Source organism: Spermophilus citellus (assembly GCF_964194105.1).
Source record: "Spermophilus citellus genome assembly, chromosome: 6".
Lineage (NCBI taxonomy): Eukaryota > Metazoa > Chordata > Mammalia > Rodentia > Sciuridae > Spermophilus > Spermophilus citellus.
In genome coordinates, this window is record NC_138187.1 from 94,443,923 (window position 1) to 94,470,545 (window position 26,623).

A 26,623-nucleotide genomic window follows, 5' to 3' on the forward strand; every position below is an offset into this window, starting at 1 on the left:
TTTTCCCTTTAATATTCCAGCATGCTTGTTACATTTTACAGTTTAGAGGGTTTTGAGCTTACACATACCTCTCTATTTTCCCCATTTAATATTAAGTGAAAATAGGGTCTAAAGAGGTAGCTTGGTGATGGTATGGTGGCATTTTTGTTATTTTCTTGAACATGTCACACTGGATTGCTATAACCTTAGGCACTTTACTCCTCAAAATGTATTTTTGCTTTAAAAACAGAAAAGGTCATACCTTTTTTCCTTTGACGAAATCTATAGTGACTTGTAACAAATAGCAAAGAAAATCAAAACTATTTTCTTCTGAAGGTTTATTCTGGATAAAATAGTTGAAGACAGATTACAATGATATATTGTACAAAAAGACTAGAAAATAATTTAAGAGAGAATTTTAAACATAGGGTTCTAACACACTCATAAGTGGATATGCCTCCTATCCTGCAGGGGAGGGCTGGTAACCTCTGTCTTCACCCAACAAGTAGAGTGCTTCTTCACAAAAAGGGCTCTTCAGGTGTGATGATCCAAATCTCCCTCTTGCAAAAGTGTTTTCTCCATCAAAACAACCAAGTAACACACCAATACTTCTACTTCTGCAAATCTTCCCTAGCAGTTTGTTGAAAGCCTATTATCTATTAAGTCAGCTACAAGGGATGGCTTTATCAAGTTTTTACTTTATTAGGCCATACTTTGTTTCTTTGTGATTTTGTTGTTGAAAACTTGACATCTGAAGCTTATATGGTGACTCTGAAGCAAACACTCCGTTAAATGCAGAAACACATCTATTCAAAATTATAGTATCATGAAGGGATTAAAATTTCCCACACCTATATATGGTTATCCAGTTTTCAGGAAAGAAAGAAGAACTTTAGTTACTTCCACTGTCTTTTCAGTTACTAGATCATGATTCCAATTTCATGAAACCAAACCAAGAATTAAACAGTAACACTCTAGGCAAACCATGTCAACTGAAAAGGATGCTATCTCCTGTCCTTTTTACCAGCTTTCCTCTTTCCAGAGAGTAAGTGCTTGGGCTTCATATCAAACACATGTCTATCTGCCTCCCCTTTCTTCCCCAAGCGATTCATCTTCTTCTGAGCATTCTTCATCATAGTCTTGGCTTTCTTCACCATCTATAGAGATGAAGACAAAAAAGTTAATTAATCAAACCCAAATAAGTCTCCACCAGGTGCTAAAAGAAGAAACAGGTTTTCTCTATAAAGAGATCCTAATAAGTCTCATCCACTCAGGTTCACCACAGTATCTGTAGCAACTCAATAAATATTTATGAAAACCATATCTAGTATCAGTTTTGTACCTGGAACAACTGGGGCACAAGGTATATCTGTTCTAAGTCCTTATAAACAACACTGAAAATGGGGCTCAGGATTCACATCTGACTGACAAGGGGGCTATGCCAATATTAACATCCAAATTTCCAGATGGAAACAGCACGATGAAATGAAAAATTCAGGCTTCCCTAATGTAAACTGCTTGCCAGTATACATATAGACTTTCTCCTGTATCTGAATTCTCAAGATATGAAACAAAACATTTTTGTGTTTTTCAAAAAGACATTTCATCAAAGAGATTGTGGACATTCAATGTGCCTTTGTCAAGAAACTAGAAATGATGATAGTGATCCAAGTTATCAATTTGAACAGAAAACATTCCCATAATAAAATGAAAAGAAACGGATCATCTCATGATCATCCAAAACAGTTCCCTCCAGGTTGGTTCCTCGTGTGGGCTTGAGGCTGCTAATTTCCTAGCACTGCTCTGAATAGCTGGGACCTAAGCTCGGACTGCTGGTGTATTATGAGATCATGCTTCTGAAGGAAAGGAAAAGGAAAAGGAAAGGGAAGGAGGGGAAAGGGAAAGGGAAAGGAAAGAATTAAAGAACGGTCTACTAAGGGCGACTGCCAGGGGCATCCAATTGTTTGTTCCATGGCTTAAGCTCATCTATAAAGGATGTCAATAAACTAAGGAATGGAGTGCACAGCTAAATTCCTGCCTGTAACTCCTGCTCCTCCAAATAACTGTTGGTGTTTTCCCTGAGCCCTCAAGTAACAAATACTCTTATTTTTTTTTTTTTTTTTACTATTACATATGAGGCTCTCATTTTCTCATTATTACATATCATAGAGACTAACCTTGACATCCCGAAGACCAGAAACATCACGTGGAGGTCGAGAGCAGCTCCTACTCCGGGCTACAGAAGAGGGAGGAACAGATTCTTCCCGCTTTCTCTTCCTAGTGACACTCCGAGATTTTCTTGCCTGGACTGCATAGTGGGCCTGAAATGCACAGAAAACAAACTTTGGTGCTCTAGATCCCAGCCTTGCTTTCAGGGCCAGTGATAATCAAAATTAGTCTAACAAAAGGAATGGACAGTAAGGAGTTTTAAGCTAAAGATCTTTTAAGGTATACATAATTAATTTCACATAATTACTGGTGAAATATTCTTAATATAAGCTGCTTGATGCTACAAAGCTGATTTTAGTTCAATTTAAAAAGTTAACTCAGAACCTCCCCTTCAAAACTGAACCTCAGATTTAGCATCACAAAGGATTATTTCATACATTAAAAAATTACCTCTCTCTTACCCCACCATTCTGGGGTTATCCACCTGAAACAAACTGACAACCAACACACGGAATGTTCAACCCTGAGGTTCAAGCAAAGGCATGTAGTCTGCCTAAGAGGATATGTTCTGCAGTCAGACCTTAGTCAAGTCGCGGCTCTGCCTCATGCTGGGCATGGGACTTTAAACAAGTCCCTTATCCTTGCTCACCCACAATTACCTGGTCTATAAGATAAGTATAGTGAAACTACCTGGAAAGGCTTGTAAGCATTAAGCCTGGCACTGAAGAAGCAACCAAATGTCAGAAGCTATAGACAAATATTAGAAAAATTCTCCAAGCAAGCACATGTAAAGCTAATAGCACTCACACACTGGTGTTTGAATCTAAATTATCCTACTACTTTTGGAAAAATGGAACTCAATGTTCTCTTTTTAGTTTGGTAATTCCACTTCTTGGAATCTTTTTTGAGAAAACAATCTAGGAACATGAAAAGGATCTTTTATATGAAGATGTATAAGCTCCAGCATAATTCATTACAGAAAAAAAAAATCAGAATTATTAACAGATATATAAGATGCTTTCTAGTCTTTGAGATCCCAGGAAGATAAATTCTGAGGTGACAACAAATGAATTTTTGAACTCAAAATAATCCAAAAGAGCTAAAATAAAAATACATTGTTCCTCAACTTAAAATGTGAGAAACTGACTCTAAAATGGGGGGGGGGGGGCAGATATACCACAGTGAGATGTAGAATACGTGGACTGCAATCATAAATATATATTTTAAACAGAAAGACTGAAAAACTCTCCACTGAAGCCTACTTTATGGGGCTGGGGTTCAGTACCTGATGCACTGAGTTCGATTCCCAGCACCACATTAAAAAAAAAAAGTAAACAAAATAAAGATATATTAAAAAAAATTAGAAAACCTACTTTATTTTTGTATGATATAACTACTAGGTAAGGACTGTTTTTCTTTTTAGTTTAATATTTTCCAAATTTCCCATCAACATGAAAGAGGTAGATAAGCAAAAGCATTGGGTTCATCTGACTTACCTGATGTTAATTAAAACTGAATTTTATGTAACAAACAGGCAAACCTTACCCATCCTCAAGGATGAGTTTTAATTAAGGACAAGGGAACATGTGAGATCTTAAATTCTACTTGAATTATTAGCGGTAAGAGCCAAGTTCTGAGAATGTCATCTTTCTGTACCACTAACACGAACAATGAAATAAGTCCCAAAGAATTCCCCAAGAGGGAACTGGAACAGTGTGGCTATCTCTTTAATTGCTAATCCATCACCTCAAACCAGACCCTACAGCAATAAATCTGCTCACCAGAAACACAGAATGTTCCTATTTCTTCTCCCTGTAATTCTAGCATCAACTTTGTGTTTCACAAGTTTCCAAGATCTTGGTTTTCTTTATTTAAACAAAGTTGAAGCTAGCCCCATGAATACAGTCACATGCAACATAACAACACTTTAGTCAATGATGGATCACATAAAAGACTGGTCCCACAAATTATAATGGAAGCCAGGTGTGGTGGCACATGCCTATAATCCAGGGAGCTGAGAGGCTAAGGCCGGAGGATTGCAATTTTGAGGGCAGCCTCAGTAGGTAAGTGAGCCCCTACGCAACTTAGTGAGACTGTCAAAAGAATGGGGATGTTGCTTAGTGATAACACAGTTGCCACAACATCATACCACTACATTTTACTTAGATTTGTGGTCATGCTGGTGTAAACAACCTATTATGCTTCCAGTCACATAAGTGTAGCACATACAATTATATACAGTACATAACACTTGAAAATAATAAAAGACATGTTACTGGCTTTGTATTTTACTAATTTTATCATTTTTTTAGAGGGCACTCCTACTTATTAAAAAAAATTTGCTGTGGAATGGCATGCTGCTATGCTGGCAGCAGCCTCACACAGCTCATGTATACTGCATGTCTTTATCGCATCATTTTCTCTTGTGCTTGACTTAATTTTGTTCACTGGCCCTAGAAGCAACAGGCTACAACCTCTATGTATAGACACACACACTGATGCACTGCTGACCAATCACATGATGACGGATTTATTGGAACTCATCCAAGTGATTAAGCAGGGCAAGACTACACATAAAACCATCTCTGCACACTTACATTGTCTTTATCATCCATGTCAACACCAAGACTACGCATCTCATTTTCCAAAACTGTCCGCTGAACCTGTTAAAAAAAAAAAAAAAAGTTTTTAAGTAAAACTGGTCTGATGAAATGTTTAAAAAGAAATTAAAAAAAAAATCAAAGGAAAACACACATCTACTACTATGGTACACATTACTGGTTCATAATTCCTACACTCCTTGTTATTCCTAAACGACTAGAACAGTAAGATGAAGCAGCTATAGAGCAACAGAGGTGAAGGACAGTCTTTGCTATAACTAGGGTATTTCAGGTCTCAGGAAGCAAACTGTCTGATCTTTTGCCCTCCTTTCTCTGGTTCCTTTTTCCTCTGAAGGAAGCTATTCCTCTTTCTCAAGGCAGGTCAAACTAAAAATAAACTCCAGTCTTCCCCTGCCTTTCTGTCTTGAAGTTGGTCATCAAGAAATCATGTACCTCAGCCAGGTGTGGTAGCACATACCTATAATCCCAGTGGTTTAGGAGGCTGAGGCAGGAGGATTGGAGTTCAAAACCAACCTCAGCAACTTAGTGAGGCCCTATGCAACTCAACAAGACCCTGTCTCTAAATAAAATATAAATAAAGTCTGAGGAAGTGGCTCAAGAGCATGCCTGAGTTCAACCCCCAGTTCCAAACAAAATTTAAAAAAAGAAAAAAGAAAAATTATCTACCTCATTTGAAAGATGATCATAAAGATCCCTGGAAAGAAGGAATGCTACAACACAAGACCAAGAAGAATCTAAAAAATAGCCTTGCTGGGCTTCCCTGTTCAGTCTACCCCATGAAAATCCAGAAGGCCAGGGTTTGAAAACCTTCTAGAAGGTTGAACATGTGGAAGCCTGCAGTAGTGTGGACAAGAACCCATTCAAGTGCAGGGGAGGATGGTACAGCCCAACAACAAGGAGACTCCTGTGCTTGGGACATTTCCAGATCTCATCCTACTTGTCTCTTCATCTGTGTCCTTTAAAATGTACTTTATAATAAGTAGGTCAATGTGTGTACTTGGTAAGTGTAGTGTTTTCCTGAGTTCCGTGACGCACATTGCAAATTAACCAAAGACAGAATCTTGGGAACCCCAATTTACAGCTGCCAAGTCAAAAGTTGCAGAGGCCTGGACTTGAACTAGTGTCTGAAGCAGGGGCAATCCATGAGACTGAGTCTTCAACCTATGGGTTTTGATGCTATCTCCAAGTAGACAGTATCAGAAGTGATTTCAATTAGAGCATGCCCCACTGCTATATGTGGCAGAATTGACTGCTTGCTTGTTGACTGAATGGAACCTCTCCCTCCCCGCCCCCACCCCCCACACACATATTCTGGAAATCACATAAGTGACCTATGTTGTGGGTGTACAATCGGATAAGACAAACTGAGCTTGTTTTTTCTCTATATCTACAGATCATACCTTTAACAATGACCTATAATACATTTCTGTTAGAAGGTGTATTTTTTACTCAGGATTACTTGCATGTTTTTGGACACTTCAATTAAATCCCATGAAAAATAACATTTACTGAGCTATTTCTCTGTTAAGATACAAGGTATACTGTCCTTTCATTCTTCATAAAAACCCAGGGGAGGGCTGGGGCTGTAGCTCAGCGGTAGAGCGCTCACCTTGCACGTGCAAGACCCTGGTTTCGATCCTCAGCACCACATAAAAATAAACAAATGAAATAAAGGTGTTGTGTACAACTACAACTAAAACATAAAATTTATTAAAAAAAAAAAACCCAGGGGATAAGAGAAAGACTGTCATGGTATAAATGAGATAGTGAAGTGGATGGTAGTAATACACACTGAGACAGATTCAGTGTGCCAACATCTTTCCTCCCAGAGATCAATGAGTACCACCAGGAAAAATTAAAATATCCTAGTTATGTCAAGAACCATTCATTTATCACATTTTAAAGCATGAATATCTTCTGAGAAGTTTTTATAATGTCAAATTGTTTTTCTTCCTCTCCTATTATATTTTAGCTGCCTGCCAGTTGTCTTCTTTCTGTGGGAGTTGTTGCTCCCTTACCTCACTTCCTATGGTCCAGGAGGGTGATTATAGAACCCTGCCATGGCCGTAATGCTTGGGTGTGCCCACGGCCTGGGAAGCCAGAGGCAGAGCTGAGAAATGGGAAGGATTTTGACATTGCCTGACCCATTCATGTCTAAAGTACAACTCTGCTCACCCTAACCAGTTACAGGAGCCAGAAATCACCTTTTGAGTTTAAGTAAAATTTGAGTTAGGTTTCTGTAAGCTGTAAAAGGTAATAAGAGTCCTTATAAATACAGAAAATTTAAAAAAAAATGTTAATTGATGGCTTTAAAACTGTAAGTTACAATTTTAACTTGGTACAACTACTACAAAATGACTGTATTTACAATTGTGCTGAATTTAAAAATGAAAGGGCACAGTAATCAAAATATAATAGATCAAGACAAACCGCCTTGCAAGTCAATATACACCAACACATCAAAGTAGGTGTAATTTTATAGTCACAAATGAGTTGAAACCTTGTCTTTAGTAATGACTTACACAAGAATCCAATACACAAAATATAGGTTGTCCCTTTTAGGAATGACACAAAACTTGCCTTCTTAGCAGTTCGAGGCATCCTGGGTCCCTGTGTATCCTTTTCCTTTGATTGTAGGATTTTCAGCTTCTTTTTTTCTCTAATTTGTTTTGCTAGCTGTCTGATTTCCATCATTTCTTCATCTTCACTTTCAGATTCACTCTCATACTCTCCCGCAGCTGTTCTTAGCTCTTCTTCTTTTTCTAACTCTTCCAATTTCTTCAAAAATAGAGTAGTCACAATTAAACAAAATCAACAACAAAAAACTCCTAAGTAGGTGTGGTAACATGATCCAGTCACAATTGAGCCCTGATCATGTACAGAACTTATCTCACAGAAAACAGGTTCTGTGAACAAAACGGACACTACATGGACACTCAGGGTTCACATCCAGCACCATTCTACGCCACTGCCCTTTCTCCAAAAGACAACTTCAAGTCTAAAAATGTGCAGAGACCACTTCCCTCATTCCCCAACATTCCCAGCAGAGACAGGTAATAAACTTGTACAATATCCAATTTATCCATTCTCATATCATTCTAAATATAATCTATGAAGTTGTTAAGAAAAAATAAAAATTTAAAAAATACATGCATGTATATTTTACTCTAACAAACCAATCTGAACAGAAGCTTAACAGACAGGGGAAAAGGAAAGAGGCTGGGAAAGGATGGGACAGGCCAGATTGGCCAACCTGTCTTGGAAACTGGAAATGACACAAGAGAAGATGAACACACAAGACACAGAGGGAAAACTTAAGGGCATCACATGATTGCTCATATATGGGAATGAGAACACAGCATGGAAAGGGGAAGAGTCTGGAAAAACAGGGAGATAATGGAAGAGGAAGAAAGGATGAAAATTAGATGATAGAAGACAAGGGTAACAAGTAAGTGAACAGTAGGAATGGAGTGAAAGAGGCTGACATTCAGGTTCATTCTTTGGGCACTTTAACCAGCTCAACTTCTATAGTGGAAATGAGTCTGAGATGGAGGACGTGAAGAGCTTACAGAAAATGAAACTGAAAAAATAAATGAAAAAAGGAACTGAGTAGTAGAAAAATACAGAAAGCGAAAATTTTATAAAGTATTTTTCCAAAGAGTCTGAGAAAAATAAGATATGAACTAAAGGAAGACATAAGGATAAACAAAGCTTTTGTTTTTCAAAAAGACAAGAAAATTGTGGACATTTATGTGCTAAGAAAAAGCAAGTAGGGAGGAGATACTGAGAAGAAAGATGCTGGTTATGGAGCAAAACTCTAAAGAACCACAGATCAAAAAGAGGCTGAGCATTTTCCAGAGTTAAATCAGAGTCTCTCTCAGATTAGAAGGATAGCTGAGACAGGGACAGAAAACAGGAGATCAGAAGAGTTCACCCCATGGAATTGCGATTTTCTTGATAATGTGACGCCTCCTGCTGGACAGAAAGAAATATAGGCAGGAGAAATACAGCCCCAAAGCCTGACAGAATGCAGGTCAATAACAGGATTCACAGTACTGCACCAATATTAGCCAGACTGACAGCCCATTACAGCACAGGGAGAAGAGCTCAGGACGTCTCCAGGACCAGGGAGGGAAGAGGAGGCAATGCCATCAGGGATGGAGGGGTGGTGATGCCTTAGAAAGGGGGGGCGGGTGGTGAAGGGCAGGGGCAGAGGGATATACATAAAGAGAACGAAAAGAACAAAAATCAGCAAAATGTGCTTATATCTTCCAACAGTCACACTAAAAAGGAAATATCAATAATTTTAAAAGTGACAGACCTTCATGATGGCAGGATCAATATAATCAGCTACATTATGGCCTTCCCAGATCTCTGGTATCTTATCATATTTTTCAGATGAATTCATTAAATCCCAGTATTCTAAAGTTTAAAAAAAAAGTTAAGTTTATGGTAGTTTCTAATATCTTAAAGTACATTATGCCCCAAACGAGTTATAACTTATACCAAGTCTCATCGCTTCATAAATATAACAGAACATTTGTTGAATACTGTGTAAGTCACTACTAACAAGATCAACCCTGACTGGGCTGGGGATGTGGCTCAAGCAGTAGCGCACTCGCCTGGCATGCATGGGGTGCTGGGTTCAATCCTCAGCACCACATAAAAAAAATAAAATAAAGATGTTGTGTCCACCGAAAACTAAAAAATAAATATTAAAAAAAATTCTCTCTCTTTAAAAAAAAAAAAAAAGATCAACCCTGACCAACAATTGTTCAAGCTAGAAAATTCTGTCTCATCTGAAAACAGAACATGACCTGGAAAGAAGAAATCTCAGAGCCCTCTAAGTATATAATTTAGTTTTCAATAAATTAAATTGAAAAATAAAAAGGAAAAAAAAAACCTGACAAATATGCTTGGAGACTTCCGCTCTTTTAAGTCTTTTTTTTCCTCAAATACCTCATATATAATCAGCATTTAAAGTAACTATTACATTCTAGTCCTTACTTTGAAGATCCAAAATATAATCATCTCCCATTTCCAGCTCAAGATCCCGTTCCTGCAAAAAAAAAAAAAAAATTTACCTAGTAAGCCCAAAATCACCTTGTTGCAATGCCCTCTACATCTTTCAGTACCTCTGGGGTTCAACTTCTATTTCAGGTAGGAAAGCTACAGCTGGACACTATGATGATTACATATCTTATATAGTTTGTTTGCTGCAATCTACCATCAACTAAAGAGCTGCAAGAGAGCAGAGATTTTTGTTCAAAATTCACTGCTGTGTCCTGGAATCTAATAGGGTGGGGACCTGGGTTTGCTCAGCTTGTGTCCCATTCTCCAAGCCTCCTTCAAGACTTTAATATTCCACATGTTCAAGGCCACAAGCCTATCACTGTGCATATTCTGTTCCCTCTCCATAAAACTAGCCCGAGTTATCGCAACATACCCTTTTCTTCTTGGGCTCCCCAATTTCCATTCTCCTCTTGCGTGCCACTACTCCTTCTGGGATGAAAGGGGGCCTCTCCTGAGAAGACATTATTGAAAATAGTTATGTGAAGCATCTTGCTGAATGAGAAAGAAACCTTAAAAAAAGAAAAACAAGGAGCAAATTCTCTGTCTAGAGAAACTATAAAAACCATACCCATATCAATTCAAATAAACCATAAAGGTAGAGGAGGAGGAGGGTAAGCACTAGGGAGTAATATTGGCCAAATTATATTGTTACATTGTGTGCATGTACTAAAACGTAACAACAAATCCCACCATTATGTACAACTATAATGTATCAATAAAAAATTTGGAGGAAAAAACATTCGGGGGGTGGGGCATGGGTTTCAAGGTCAGTTTGAGCAAGGAGGCCAGGACGATTCCACAAACTGGTCCTAATGTTTATTTAGGGAAAAAAAAAAATCAAAGTTATTAAGAAAAATTATGTAAGAAAGTAAAGCAGAAGAAATAACAAATGAATTAATGAATAAGAAACTTAACACATAAATCCAAGTATGTGTTATGAATTCAAGAGAAAAATATCAATAATCAGTTCTGAGATAAACGACTATTAACTGAAAACAGAGCTAGGTAGGTAAGTAGTACTTGCACCCCGTTGGAACAAAAAAATCCAAGACAGTGAAGAAATGTAGCCAAAAAAGAGGTGAATTAAACAAACAAACAAACATGGGAATATGAAAGAAAAAGAGTTTTTTAGATGGCAGGCCTTCCTATGTATGACAGAAAATGCAGCAGCCATAAAGGAAACATTATACGTTAATAGTTGAAAAACATGTAATTCCCTGAGGTTAAAAAAGAAAAACACCAAAACATGAAAAGTGTGTAACAGAGAGGAAAAAATATTCATAGAACTTATGAGAAGAATTGGATTTTTTAAAAAAATCACCATGAAGATGATTACAAATCAACCTGAAGATGATAACCTGATGCAGTCAATAATGAAAACAAACAAAAAGAAAAAAAGCTCAACTGCATTCATCATTGAAGAAACATTTAACAATAAGAAAACCATCTTTATATTCTTAAGATAACCAATTAATACCCAACATGATATCCCAACTGTTAGTGCGATATAAACTAGACAAGCATTTTTGATGGTAGCATTTTTCAATTCCACACCTTGAAATTAATAGATTTCCAAAACAATCTAATTCCATGTATAAAGGTGTGCAGTGTTTATAGTGGCAATAAAGTAAAAATTTAAAAAGAAAACATGTCCATCTGCTTAAAATTTTTTTTTAAAAAAATCCTCTATCAAAAACGTTCCTGAGCCAGGCGCAGTGGCACACACCTGTAACCCAGTGGTTCAGGAGGCTGACCCAGGAGGATCAAGAGTTCAAAGCCAGCCTTAGCAAAAGCAAGGCACAAAGCAACTCAGTGAGTCTGTCTCTAAATAAAATACAAAATAGGGCTGAGGATGTGGCTCAGTGGTCGAGTGCCCCTGAGTTCACTCCCTGGTACCAAAACAAACAAAACCACATTCCTAGAAGGATAAACAAGACTGATAAGTTAAAAGTAACTGCATCTGAGAAGCTGGTTTTACATGGCACTTTACTTTCTTTGCCTCCCCAATTCTTTACCATGTATACGAGTAACTTTATTATGAATGAGAAACAAGCTTAATTATGAAGTCCATTTGTGCTTGTGTGTAACTAGATCAACCACCTTGGGGAAAGGCTGTGGCCAACACCAACATCACAATATCTCAAAGGTTCCCTCAAAAGGCCACCTTACCTTATCATCTCTCTTGTTAGGCACAGCTAAATGCAACCTGTTCAGCACATCATTCACTTTGTTTCCTTTCATTTTCGTTTCCACTCGGTGTGCCAAAAGCCTGTCACAAGCCTAACAAGGTACGAAAACAAAACAGAGTCATAAAGACATAGGAGCCCTATGCCTTACATTGAAGGAAAAATCAAGAATCAAACCCCCATTCACTGATAGATTAGATTGGAACGTCAAAGCATTTTCTCTCAATAGTTAACTATGCTGGTGCAGGTCACTCTCTCTACAAAGAAGAGGGCCAACCTGAGCCAGAATCCTGAAGAAGCCCTCCCATGTCCCATACAAGGCCTCACTTCCATCATGAGCAATCCTGTGTAGACCAGTGCCCTCTATCTGCCTCACCTAGATGCAAGGCTCTTGCCCAGGACTCAACCAACATGAATAACTAATCCATTCCAAGTAAAATAGAACATGCTAATGTAGAAAATAAGATAGCATGTGAAACTGAACAGAAGACTGCCTCTCCCAAGATGTTCTTGCTTTTAAGACTACTTCTTTCATTCTATGGCTAAAAATGTTCTATAAAGGACTTTTTACTATGGCCACAGAGGACTGTCAAAAGATAGAGCAGCCATTTTAATATGTCCTACAGTGGGAACTGTAAAGTACATGACCCTCCATATACAGATTCCACATCTACCAATTCAACCAACTATAGAGCAAAAGCATTTGAAGAAAAACTTGCTCTCAACTAAACATGTACAGACTGGTTTTTCTTCATCATTATTTTCTAATATAATATAGCAACTACTTACATATCATTTACAATGTACTAGGTATTGTAAGTAATCTAAAAATAATTCAAAGTACATGGGTGGATGTACTTAGGTGATATGAAAATACCATACCACTTTATATTGAGGGGCAACCGTTATCTCTTCAAATCCCATCATTCACCTGAATGGGGAACAGCATGAGTGTTCTGTGTCCATGTGGATGATCCATCTTATAATATACCACTCCTCAGTGTTAATAACTCCTAAAAAAATCGTTCCCCACCCAATGACTTTTCATGTGTCACACACAAACACACATACGTACATACACACGCACACATATATATTTCTAGTTGTAGCTGGACACAATACCTTTATTTTATTTATTTTTATGTGGTTCTGAGGTTCAAACCCAGCACCTCGCACATGCTCTACCACTGAACCACAATCCCAGCCCCCCATTGACTTTTCTAAAACAAAAGATGGGCAATAAAAAGATTGATACCTGACTTACTCAAGTACTGACCTCTGTTTTAACTTTAATAACACCTTCCTCAGTCAGGGTACTGGTCTCTATTACAGGGAATCCTTCGGCTTGCAAGTCTACAAATATTTTCTGTGAACACAAAGGAAAAATGAGACATGCAATATTGATTTTCAGTTCCCTAAGGAACTAACTGTATTGTCATGCAAATGAGGGTCTTAAATGCTAACTGTTCAATGTCTATGATGTAATTTTACCCACAAAGAACAGGCATTTAAAAATGCACATTTTGTCTAGGATTAATAACCATGGAAAATTATGGCTGAATTTTGGTGAAAATTTGTTATGATGGTGATATTTTAGAATTATTTCTTTAGAAAAAGTTCTTGTCACTTTGCTAATATAATAAGTACTTACAAAAAAAAAAAAAAAAAAAGAGAGAGAGAACAGGCATCTAAATGTTTTCCCCCAACACTTTTCTGTAAGGGGTTGGAGGTACATCTAAGTGTTTAGCATGCATGAGGTCCTGGATTCAATCCCTAGCAGTAAAAATAAAAAAGCAAGCAACCTGGGAGAATCAAACCAAACTACAGTCAAGTGTAATCCAAAGTTCTACAGAACATTCTGAAAGAAATCACTTTCCAAAACAGAAACAGGCAAAATCAGGATCGACTTTATAAAAAATGTTTTCAGTGCTATTTTTTGTGATTTTGCAGTACTGGTGATTGAACCCAGAGGTGCTCCACTACTGAGCTACATCTCTGGCATTTTTTCATTTTCTATTTTGCGATAGAGCCTTGCTAAATTACTCAAGCTGGCCTTCAATTTGTGATCTTCCTGCAGTTTCCCAAGTAGCTAGGATTACAGATAGGCACAATAGCACCCAGCTCAATGCTATTTCTTTCTTTTTTAAAAAATCTGCTTCCACAGCCCAAAGGAATTCCTCAGGAAAAAAAAATAAAAAATGTTTATAAATACATTCTTACAGAATCATTAAGACTCTATAAGAAGAGGCTTGATTTGCACACCCTCCAGCAAATGCCACATTTACATCTGAGTACATAACCACAGTTCAGAGGCAGAAGACCAACACATGACAGTGAAGCTGCTCAAGAACAGGTCTACTCCCATTAGTACAGCAACTGAGGCTGTGGTTTCAGGGAAAACAAGGGTTTGAGCACCAATTCTGCCACTTGGCAACTTATGACCATAAAAAGGCTGCTCACTGAGCCTAACTATGCATGTGATTGTTGTCATATATGTAACTATTATGTAACAACATCAATGTAAAATAACGTTCACTTAACCAAACAGCAATATTGTAAATGTGCCTGTTATGCATTTGCTTCCTGATTTCATGAAAACTTCTCAACAATCAATGATGTGGCATTACTTCCATTTAATAGATAAGCAAACTCCAAAATGTCATCCTACTTCTCTACCACACAGCTGGTAAGTAACTGGATATTACCTTCTCTGGACAAGCTGGGGATTGTAAAGATGACCTGATTCCCCACCACAGCTGACAAGTAGCCAATGGTCCCAGGCATTACTTCCACTCCAGGACTCAGAAGAGTGACCTCATTTTTTTTTCCCTGCACAGCTGGTTAAGTAGTAAAGCTGGGGCCTGAGGTTGTCTAACCCGAAGTCTAAGCATTTGACCACAAAATACTTCTTAAACCTTTCTGATGTTACCTACTGCCCCCCAACTCTTCTTCTCCTCCAATGCCTTTAAGACTGAAAAACTAAAATCACCTAGTAGACATAAAAGTTCTTTCAAAGACAAATAATTCTCTGGCATCAGTAGTCATATAATTAATAAATAATTTAAAGAATTCACTGCTGTGTCCTGAGAAAACCAGCATGGCTATTTAAGAAAAGCTAATCCTTATCAACTATATGACATCCAAGTAGAAGAAGACATTGAACGGGAAACAACACACTCATCTGACCTCAGGACCTTCTTCTTCAATTTGGGTCAATGAAGCATACGCCACAGGACGTGGCCAGACAGCATTTCTCACTCATGTGCAGTGGTTCTCACAACTCTAGTGCATTCCAGTCGCCTTCCAGGACTCAGACTGCTGGACTCAGACTGCTGCCATACCCTAGGCTTTCTGACTCAGTAGCCAGGTATACCCAGGAATCTACATTTCTGACAAGTTAGCAGGCAGAAGTGATAATAGTGCTGCTGCTCCAAGGACCAGTGTGAAAACCACTATAGTAGTACATGTCTCTCAAAGCATTTGTTCATCCAAAAAGCTGCCTATTAAAAAGGGCTACAGAGTCAAATTTATTTGAAAACTCACACTTCGTTACATTGCCTGCCTCCCAGAGAATATGTTAGCAGACACTCACAATTCTGGAAAGCCCCACTTTATAAGAGCTTAGAGATTCTTGTTGTCCTACACTTAATCACTTGTTTCTGAAACTCATTTCACCCCAGAATCCCTTCTATCAACACCTATGTATATACATCCTAATAAGAACTTTATTCTGGAAATGCTGCCCTGGTATACCTGATATTCTGAGGCCTGGAAGAGATAAACACACCTCCACACCTTACTTCTTATAAGCCACCAATTCAAAAGAATAATCCTTTCCAAAGTAACGACATTTTTCAAAGGTTCAGTGTATCAACCCATCAAACACATAGATGGTTCCATAGAACCTGTGTTTTAGGTTTTCCTAATGGTTATGCCACTGACTACAGACGATAGTATCTGGCCTATTAAGGCTAAATTCCTTCAAAACTTAGGCTGATAAGAGAACTCAAAATAGTGAATAAAAGTTAAGAGAACTCAGAATAGTGAATAAAAGTGATTAAAATATTAAGGTGATTTACCTGATCATCTTCAGAAAGTTCAGCTATTCGTTTCACATCACATTTGTTTGCTACAATTATAAGAGGCTAGAAAGCAAAAAACAAAAACAAACAAAAAATTATCTCTTTCATATTGAGGAATACTATAGTCCCCCATCTGTAAAATATTAAAATGAAAAATTTAGAAATAAACAATTCATAATTTTATACTGTACCCCATTCTGAGTAGTACAATGAAATCTTGTACCACCTGGCTCCATCCCACCCAGGATGTAAATCATCCCTTTGACCAGTGTCTTCATTCTGTGTATGCTACCAACCAGTCAGTAACTTTTTGTAATCTCAGTTATCAGATCAACTATTGTGGAATCATGGTGCTTTTGTTCAAATAGCACATACTGTTCAGTACTATCTGTGATCTTAGGCATTGTGGGGGGTGGGCATCTTGCAATACATTCCCCACAGATAAGGCAGAAGTACTGTGTAAATTAAAATGTGATTGTAAATACCTTATTGATAAAGAGTGGTCTGATATTCTGGAAAAGTTCTAATTGCTCTTTCAGCCCGTGTCCACACTGTTCAGACAAGTCCATCACATACAGAACCGCAGCTCGAAGGTGCGCCAGGGCCGTGATAGCCTGCATTTCGATGGTGTTCCGATCCTCCAAAGGATGATCCAAAATCCCTGGAGTATCTACGACCTAATAACCAGACTTCATTACTCCTACATACACTTACTCATAAACTTCTTGACAAGTACAACCCAGAAGTCGTTTTCACATACCTAAACTAGACCTAACAAAACAAGTAAATGATGACATAAAGCAATAAGAAAAAAACACATTCTTAATACAATAAAACAAAAGAAGTGGGGGAGACCTTGCAGAGCTAAAGAGCTAACCAAATACCTTGAGAGAAACTACTCCTTTTCATTAATGACATAATGTAAAAACTGGAATAACTAGCAAACTCTCCCAGGTTGTAAGAATTATTTTGTTATTTATAAAGTCAAATTCATTTGTGGAAATAAATTGTTTCATGTTTTTAAATAGCTGATGCCATTTCTAGTGGCAGAGTTAGGAATGATACAAAGAGAATTTCATTTCATTGGCAGTAATCACTAATGAAATGAAGCCGGGTGTGACGGTGCACACATACAATCCCAGCAGCTCAGAAGGCTAAGGCAGGAGGACCCCAAGTTCAAAGCCAGCCTCAGCAACTCAGTGAGACCCTGTCTCTAAATAAAATACAAGAAGGTTTGGGGATGTGGCTCAGTGGGTTAGGCATCCCTGGGTTCAATCCCTGGTACCAAATAATAATAATGAAGTAAAATCACTAATGCAGAAACACACACTGGCAGCTGGTTGCCTCCTCTGAATTATATATAAAATATGAACTGCTCTAATACATCCCCATTTTTCATGACATCAGAAAAATCTATCTTTCCTAATCCTCAGAATCCTCCCTACAGGACAGTGCTCATACAGGAGATAAATAAATAAGTGCACTATGGAATACAGACAAACACTGTAGTTCTTTAGGAACATCAACCCAAAACATTAATCCAAAAACGAAAAGGTCTGTTGTATATGTACAGATAAGACGCTTACCTGCCAACGCAGATACTTATAATCCATGTGCCCAACAAACAGAGATTTGGTGGTAAATGCATAGGGCTGAACATCCACATCTGCTCTCGTCACCTTGAAAAAAAATAATGAAAACTTCCACAATCACAAAGTTCCATAACTCATTTCTTCTCAAATAATGTAAGCACAATACCTATACATTATTAAGACTGATTTTTAGTAGGGAAAAACCCAGAAAAACTTCACATGATTAAACTGCATAGGTCAGGAGCTATTAACTTTGGTAAATGCACTGATTCCTCATCCCTCACACCACTGGACCTGTCTCAGGAGGCAAAGAAGACCCAGCCTAGGAGGAAAACACCTCCTCTCACTCTCCCACTACCTGTACCACCCAAGAGTGCTCTCTGTTGACAGAAACTCTCTATGCCTGCACTTTCCAAATGAGGCCCCACCAGCAGTGTGGTACTAATGAATAATTAATATATGGTGCCTGTGACTGAGAAACTGAATTTTTCATTTTAATTAGTTTATACAATTTAAAAGAGCCAGATGTAGCTAGCAGATGCCACACTAGCCCCCAGAGTCCTGGCTGGTCATAGAAAGGTTCAGCGCATGCTGACAAGCATTTGACACTTCAACCAAGATCATGGAGAGCTTTGCTTGTTATCATGCCAGGGCAACTTGTCAAAATAAAACCACTGATCTGCTTCAGAGCAAAAAATTATTCTTGGTACCATGTAAGCCCTAATATTTTAGCAATTTTTTTTGATACCTCAACGGTTGCTAGTTTTAAACTAACATTTTAAATGCTGTTTCCATTCCTTTTAGGTTACTCAAGATCAGCTAAATTGTTCTGAAGTACCAAATTACTCAATTACTTAAATATTACACTTGGATCTTAATAAATTCACTCAGGTAGAGAGACACTCAACAACTGACCACTACAATGGACCTCATAGTTTATATAAAAGATGACACTGATTGTCAAAGTGACAAACCACCAACAGAGTAGCTGCAGACTAGGAGAGTCCAGCTCAGTGTCACCTGCCACAGATAGTCTTCTGGCACAACCATTCCCAAGATAAGCTGATAAAACACTCAAATTTCTAAAATTCCTCAGAAATTGTGAGGCACATACAAGAATTTAAAATAATGTTTTGTTTTGTTGTAATAGCAATATAAGTATAGGTTCAGACAACAAATTAAACTTTCCTGAGGGGAACCTGGTATCAGGACCTCCTGAAGACTAGGGTAGTGTTCACTAAAGCACTAACGGGTCACCCAGAAACATTACCATGACCATCCTAAATTCCACCAAGTGAGAATACAGTATCACTTCGTCCTAGTATAGTTAAATAATCTGCTTTATAATAAAAAAACACACCTACCTTATTAATGAAGCTGGATTTCCCAACATTTGGGTACCCACACAAAAGCAGAGTCCTTGTATTTGGGTCAATGGTTGGCAAGCGGGATAAATGCTGACGCACTATGAAAAGTTTAAATTGAAAGATTAAGAGACCCCAAATTTAAGATTTGCTTGAAATATTCTTTTCAATTTAGCTACACTACAAGCTCATAGTTACATTAATCTCACTCAATTTTTATTACCCAAACGTGATGGAGAAAATATAAGTGAATGAACAAAAGGAAAAATTGCAGAGTAACAGCATATATGTGCATATACAATAGTATTTCCCAAATGTAGATGAATCAAAAATTTCTAGGCCTACCAACCTGCTATTTTGATTCAATAAGTCAAAGGTGAGGAGGCCAAAAACACAACTGGAGAAGCGTCCAGATGATTTTTGTTAAGTGAGGTTACTGGGACAGCAGCATGTTTGGAAGCACACACACTGTAACCTCCTGGCTATCCCATGAACTACTTCCATTTAATTGCCTCATCTGCAACACCACACACTTGAGTGGCACCCACTGGGGTATCCTGCAGAGCCAAAAGTCATATAGGAAAAAATTTTCAAAGTACTCAAGTATCATAAAACTGGTCAAAAATGATATAGAAAATGCAATGGAAAGGAGAACAAAACCAGACAAGTCAAAATGACTGTAGTGTAAAAACACATGTATGGGAGGTAGTAAGTTAACTCTTTCGACAAAATTTTTCCAAAATTCAGAAACTGTTCTGTTAAATAAAAGCATTTTTAAAGATAAAACTGTCAATAATAAACAAAACTGTTACTTTTCTTTCATATATTCTTCAGTATTTTCCCAAGATTCATGCCTATGTCTTACCTATTCAGTATTAAAAACATGTATTTTTGTTTAATAGTAATTATAGTTTGTAGACATTATAATTACTATGCACTTTTTCAATAATAACTAGCCTACTAGAATTTCTTATAGATTATGCTAAAAAAAATCATTTGATCCCATCATCTCTAAAACAAACACCTTAAGAATAAGTCCTCAACAAGTATCAATCACCTCAACAAAACACATTAAAAAACATTTGTGGGCTGAGGCTGTAGCTCAGCGGTAGCACACTTGCCTGGCATGTGAGGCACTGGGTTCAATTCTCAGCACCATATATAAATAAATAAAATAAACAACTAAAAAATATATGTATGTTTTGCACCAAAAAAAAACTTTTAAAGAAAAAAAATATATGTATATTTTAAAAGGGGGGAGGGGCTGGGGTTGTGGCTCAGCAATAGAGCGCTCGCAAGGCCCTGGGCTCAATCCTTAGCACCACATAAAAATAAATAAAATAAAGGTATTGTGTCCAACCACAACTAAAAAATAAACATTAAAAAAAACTGTGCTCATGTAAAACAAGTACCTTGTTCCAGATATTCCAAACTCTGCCTCTGCCGCTTGATAATGGTGCACATTCGCCCAAGGGCAGCACGCTTCAGCTGCTTACAGCGGTAGAGAGAATCGCCATACTTCATAAGCCGTACATAATCTTTAGCAACACTTTAAAAATAAAAAATATGTAAGCCTGTTTCTATCACTTTTGACAATAACTTAAAAGACACTATTTTAAGAAAATACCTTACTTGTCCACTAAATTTTTGGCAATATTAATCTGTCCTAGAGCCAACTTGTAATGATCCTTGTCATACAGAATATTCATCAAATCAGCATAAAATGGATGGATATCCTAAAATAAACAAACAAAAAAGACCAGTTGTGTTGGTTCAATAGTTTCACATCCTTATATTTAAACAACATGTGTAGAATAATTTCCTTTTCCTCTCTATTTAAACCCAAAGCTTCTCTCCAGACCCCTCTCCTAGCCAATGACCCTTTCAATTTAGTCTTCTAAGAGCAGAAGAAGCTGGGCATGGTGATGTGTGCCTGTACTCCCAGATACTTGGAGGGTTGAGGCAGGAAGATTATAAGTTTAAGGCCAACTTAGTGAGGCCCTATCTCAAAAAAGGCTGAGGATATATAGCTCAGTGGTAGAGTGTTCACCTAGCATGTGTGAGGAGATAGGGGAGTGTTCCATTCCCAGTGCCAAGAAGGGGGAAGAAAATGGAAGCAGAAGCAATCAGAAGAGAGGCAGCATCTACACCCTAACCTTCCTTCTAGCCAAGGACATCCCTCCCCATATGCACCAGATCCTACCCTCTCCTGCTACTCAGGAACTTCAGAAATTCTTTCCTCCACCTGACTATTTACTGGTCAGGTGTGCTGCTAGCTGCCAAATCTTTTTTTTTTTTTTTTTGGGGGGGGGGGTGGAGGGCGTGCAGGGATTGAATGCAAGGGCACTTGACCACTGAGCCATATTCCCAACCCTATTTTGTATTTTAAATAGAGGCAGGGTCTCACTGAGTTGCTTAGCACCTCACTTTTGGTGAGGCTGGTTTTGAACTCAAGAACCTCCTATCTCAGCCTCCTGAGCAGCTAGGACCATATCTTAAAAAACTAAAAATTCCTCAATCCCACAATCCTTCTGCCTCTTGCTCCATTTTGTTGTTCCCTTCTTGGCAAATGCCGGAATGGGGTGCTCAGAAAGCACCCTTGGGTTCAACTCATGAGGCTGAGGCAAGAAGATACCAAGTTTGAGGCTTAGTGAGACCCTGTCTCAAAATTAAAAAATATAAAAGGACTAGGGATGTACCTCAGTGGTAAAGCGCCTCTGAGTTCAATCCCCAGTACGTACATATAAATAAATAAATCTGTTTCTACATGGCTTTGGCATTTGTACTCAGATATCTCACACACATCTCAAGATAGCATGTACAGACTGGACCTGCTCCTCTTAGTCTTCCTCAGTGTGCTGAACAGCAAGACTTGTCATCCAAGGTGGAGAACCCTGAAGTCTTCCCATTTCTTTCTCTCAACCCTGTATCTAATCTATGAGCATATCCTTTTAGTTCTGCTTCTGAAAAATCCTGAAGCTAATCACTTCTCAACACCTTTCCACTATCCCAATTATCTAAGTTGCCATGATTTTTAAATCACACATCCTAATCACTGCACTGACCTCCTAATGGTCCCTGATCCCCCTACAGGCTAGGTATCCCCAAAACCCTCCAAATTCTTCTTTAAGGATAGAATTCGAAGACCTACTCACACTGCCAGGCCCCTCCCTTTCCTGTTCCAGTTCTCCCTCACAAACCCTGCCCCACCCCCTGGGTCTCCTCCACTTCACAGCCTTTGCATTTGTTGTTTCTTGGCCTACAGGGCTCACTCACTTCAGGTGACTGCTCCACCTCCCTGCACACACTTCTTACTCCCCTGACCTGGCTACATTTCTTTTATCTGACATACTATGTACCTTTGGTTTACCACTCTTTCACCCACTGAAATGAAGACAGGGACTTTATTACTGCTGTATTCCTAATGCTCAGAACCGTACCTGACACAGTAAGTGTCCAATGAGTGACTGACTATAGTCAATTATCTGAGAACAATTTCAGAGTAGAGAGTTAGACTGTTACTAGGTAGCAGTAATACAATGTTCATGTAGTTGAACTCTTCCATCTCTAATGTATAAAAAAAAGTGAAGAGGAAGAAAAGATAAGAATTGTTACAGGTGCTTCTTAATATCAAGTTAGTTTAGAATAATCTTTTTTTTTTTTTTTTGGATACTGGGGATTGAACCCAGGGACACTTAACCACTGAGCCACATCCCCAATTTTATTTAGAGACAGGGTCTCACTGAGTTGCTTTCAGGGCCTCGTAAGTTGCTGAGTCTGGATTTGAATTCTCGATCCTCCTGCCTCAGCCTCCCAGACCGCTAGGATTACAGGCAAGTGCCACTATGCCTGGTAATAATCTCATTTTTTCTTCAAATTTTTTGTAGTTGTAGATGGACAGCATGCTGAGGATCGAACCCATGCCTCACATGTGCTAGGCAAGCACTCTGCCTGCTGAGCTACAGCCCCAGCCTTAATAATATCATTCTTAATCTCTTTTTTCATCCTTGGGTAATCTCCAGTACTTGACCTCCCCCAGTAAATCATTCACTCATTCAATATCCACTGAGCACCTGTGTCAAGTTCTAGAGAGAGAAAGTAAGTGCCTGTCTTTTACAGAAATTTTTTACTTTGTATTTTAAACACTTTTGTATATTTAGAAAATGTCATTATCATTTTTTTTAAATATGAAAGAAAAAAATTTCACATAAACCCACCTTTTGTCTCTGTCTCACCTATATTCCAGGACCACTTTGCAGCAATGACCAATTTAGGCTTTAAGACTATTCTGATACCCAGATCCTTCACAACCTCAAATAACCTTGCAACTCTGTGATTCTACACAGCCACTCACAAATTTTGCTATTAGGTTCTGTCAAGCAGTTTCTACTCATATTTCTATAGCTAAGTATAGAAATATACTTAGTAAACTGCAGTATGCTGAGGAGTAAGGCAATCACTCAGCTTCTTTAGCTTAATGCAGGAATCACAACTCCCTCTGCCATCTCTTCTTGATAGTGAAGAAAATTATCAGTGCTGAACTGACCATCATCCGCTGATAAAGTAACAAGATCACAGTGGTGGACCTCAGCCCATTGACCTTCGTTGAGCCAAGAGGAAAAAGCCCCAGACAAAGCCCAGACATGCCAGTGTGTCCTAGTGAGCCCTTCTGAGAATCCTGAGCTTTAGAGTTTATAACCACAGCTTTCATCTAGTTTGGGTTGGTCCCTGCAAGCCTACAGGTTTCAAAGAAAGTCAGGGAAGATAGCTTTGGGCCTCACTGGATGGAATCTGGTTGAGGAAAAACACTAAAAATAAAAAACAAAACAAAAAACAGATCCTGTTCCCAGCTTTAATGCTAGCATATCAATTATTTTTTGTTTCTTTTTCTGTCAAATGACTATATCAAACTGGCTAAATGGTGATTCTCTGAAGGCCCACATTTATATGACCATACACAACTCCTAGAATCACTTACATCCAATTTGGGAAAATCTGTTACAATCTGTGAGAGTCTGTCATGGTAATTCTGCTGAGTAAATTTGACTTTTCTCATATAAAAATGTCTAATGCGATGAATTTGGTAATGTTTATGAATCACTGTTGGAGTCTTTCGTTGAGTCTTCGATAATGTCAGGTCGATAAAGTCCTGCAATCAAAGAAAATAGACACAATTCAACATCTACCTTTCATCCACTTGTTCGAAATCTTCTTAAAACACTAATACCTAACTGTACTACATATTTTAAATTACAAGTATTTTTTCTAACTAAATTTTTAATACACAACTTTGTTCATCCGTATGGTTCCTGGCCCTTAAACACTGAATAACTGCTGAAATAAATTTTGCCCCATACCTAAAAATATTTGAAACTATAGTCAGACAATTAAAACATAAATCTGAAAAACAAAGAAAAAAAATCTTGCAATTTCCATATGCATAGCTTTGACTTTTAAAAGGACCTAAAATAGTGGGTAAATTAAACCTTTCCCATAAGCATGTAAGTGATCATTAGAGGATATAAAAAAATGTTTGCAATGCATCCCCCAGTGCAACTAGCTTCTGCTTCTCTTTAATAAGGAATCTATCCCCCTACTTCTTCAATCATATATACAGCCATAAAAAAAACTACTTGATTTCTCCTCAACACTTTCATTAATTCAACAACACGGATCATTTTTTATCCTGGAATGACAGAAATACTTAAGTGCTGAAGATAAAATAATGAACAAGACATTGATCCTTCCTTCTAGGAACTCAGGATCCAGTGACAGAGAAAACAGTGATCGCAATACAGTCTTTCAATTTTATGAAAGGCACGAATGTTCACGTCTTTTGTTACTACACATGGGATCTCTATTCTTCTCCCCAAAAGAACCCATAAAGGGTTAGTTCAAAAGGCACTAACTACATGAAGTTTCCCAACTCTCCAATTGTATGTGTTCAGTACATATGCATTTTTTTAGCAAAGTATTTTCTATCTTCCGCTGGTTAATCCAGATGTGGAACCCACAGATAACCAAGAAGCCAACTGTATATACTATATATTTCTTTGTTATAACAATTCTGTTATTTCTAGTGTGGTTATAAGTGCTTCTTTTACACCTCTAGATAACTTCCACAATGATATCTTATATATTTTGTACCCACAATCCCTGGCACAAACATCACTCACTCAATAGATACTACAATGAACTGTGTCCCCATACTTTCCTACTGTGATTCCTTTTTCACTTCCAATCACCAAAGGAAAATTGCTGTCATCTTTTAGACATAAGCAAATTTATCTGTTCTCTAGAAATACAGATATCACTCAAGACAATAGAAGATAGAAATTGTATTAATATATTTTAAAGTTCTCCATGAGTCTTTATATGAACAAAGTTCATATTATCCGAAGAGCTGTATTTCAGATAAAACTCTGCAAATTACTTAAACAAACTTGACAGATGGATGAGAAAATATCATAAGAGCCAAAAAATACAAACAAAACATGACTCCTACAAACAATTTTTTTCCAGATAGTACAATCTAGAGAGAGCTGTACCAGAATGATTATAGGGAAGAGGTAAAAATGTACGAATTCGGGCTGGGGTTGTGGCTCAGTGGTACAGTGCTTGCTCAGCGCGTGTGAGGCACTGGGTTCGACCCTCAGCAACACATAAAAATAAAGTCATCCTGTCCATCTACAAAAAAAAAAAAATTTTAATGACTACTAATATTATGCTAGGAACGTAAAATACTAGCTTTTGGAGAAGCTTTCCAAGGCAATCTCATTCCACCTTTGGCGCTTGAATAAAAGGAAGAACACTGTCTATATTCACAGTGCACCACGTTCAACGAGAGCAACTCATCCTCTGCATTGGCTCTGTGCAGCGCCCGACGGATTGCCCGACAAACACGTGTTTCCTGATAGCGCTTTCGCGATCACAACCCACACCGCAGGTCCACGGAAAAACCTGACTGAACATTCTCAATATTCAACCCTTTGGGGGCTGCCTCTTGCTACTCCCGAATAACGCTATAGAAACGTTTACCCTGCTGCGACTGAAACAACTGCGTTTCCCAAGTCCGACGGGAGGAGAAAGATCTAAAACTAAGAAGTCGTAAACCATGACAGCAATGAACCACGGCCTCCTGCGCGGGAGGCCCACGACTGGGGCGTCTCCTCACCGCTCGCAACCACCCACCCCCTGGGCAGTCCCTCTGGGATCACCTGCTCTCGCAGGGACCCTGGTCTCCGGGGAACCCCTGGCCTGGGGGCGGAGGGCTCGGACTCAGGCAGTGAGGCCGCTGTCTGGGGGTCCCTGATGGCCAGAGGACGAGGCCTTCCTGGAAGCGAGGCCCAACACCGGGGGACGAGAGGGGACAACACGCCCCTCTCCCGGCCCCAGGGATACAGACTTGGCCCTCCGCACAACCTATCCAAGGAAAAGGGCAAGAGATGGGGAGCCTCTCCCTCGGCGCCTACCTTGGCGGACGGCACCACCGTAATCTTCTTGAAGTTGTAGTGCGCCATGCTGGCGGCGGGTTGCACGAGGAGACTCCGCCAGATG

The 26,623-nt window shown here is 38.5% G+C and overlaps 1 protein-coding gene across 1 annotated transcript; it reads right to left on the bottom strand.

Annotated features, from left to right (window-relative positions):
• Positions 1-300: 300 nt before the first annotated feature.
• GTPBP4 (GTP binding protein 4) lies at positions 301-26,623 on the bottom strand. Its single transcript, XM_081299662.1, has 17 exons — positions 26,539-26,623; positions 24,045-24,215; positions 20,699-20,802; positions 20,479-20,615; positions 19,067-19,167; positions 17,697-17,789; positions 16,596-16,787; positions 16,108-16,173; positions 13,305-13,394; positions 12,012-12,122; positions 10,216-10,293; positions 9,777-9,828; positions 9,091-9,191; positions 7,350-7,547; positions 4,746-4,811; positions 2,157-2,300; positions 301-1,136 (listed from the first exon to the last, which is right to left on the bottom strand). Exons 1-17 carry the CDS (start codon positions 26,584-26,586, stop codon positions 984-986), a joined length of 1,905 nt encoding a protein of 634 aa, XP_081155788.1. The 5' UTR covers positions 26,587-26,623; the 3' UTR covers positions 301-983.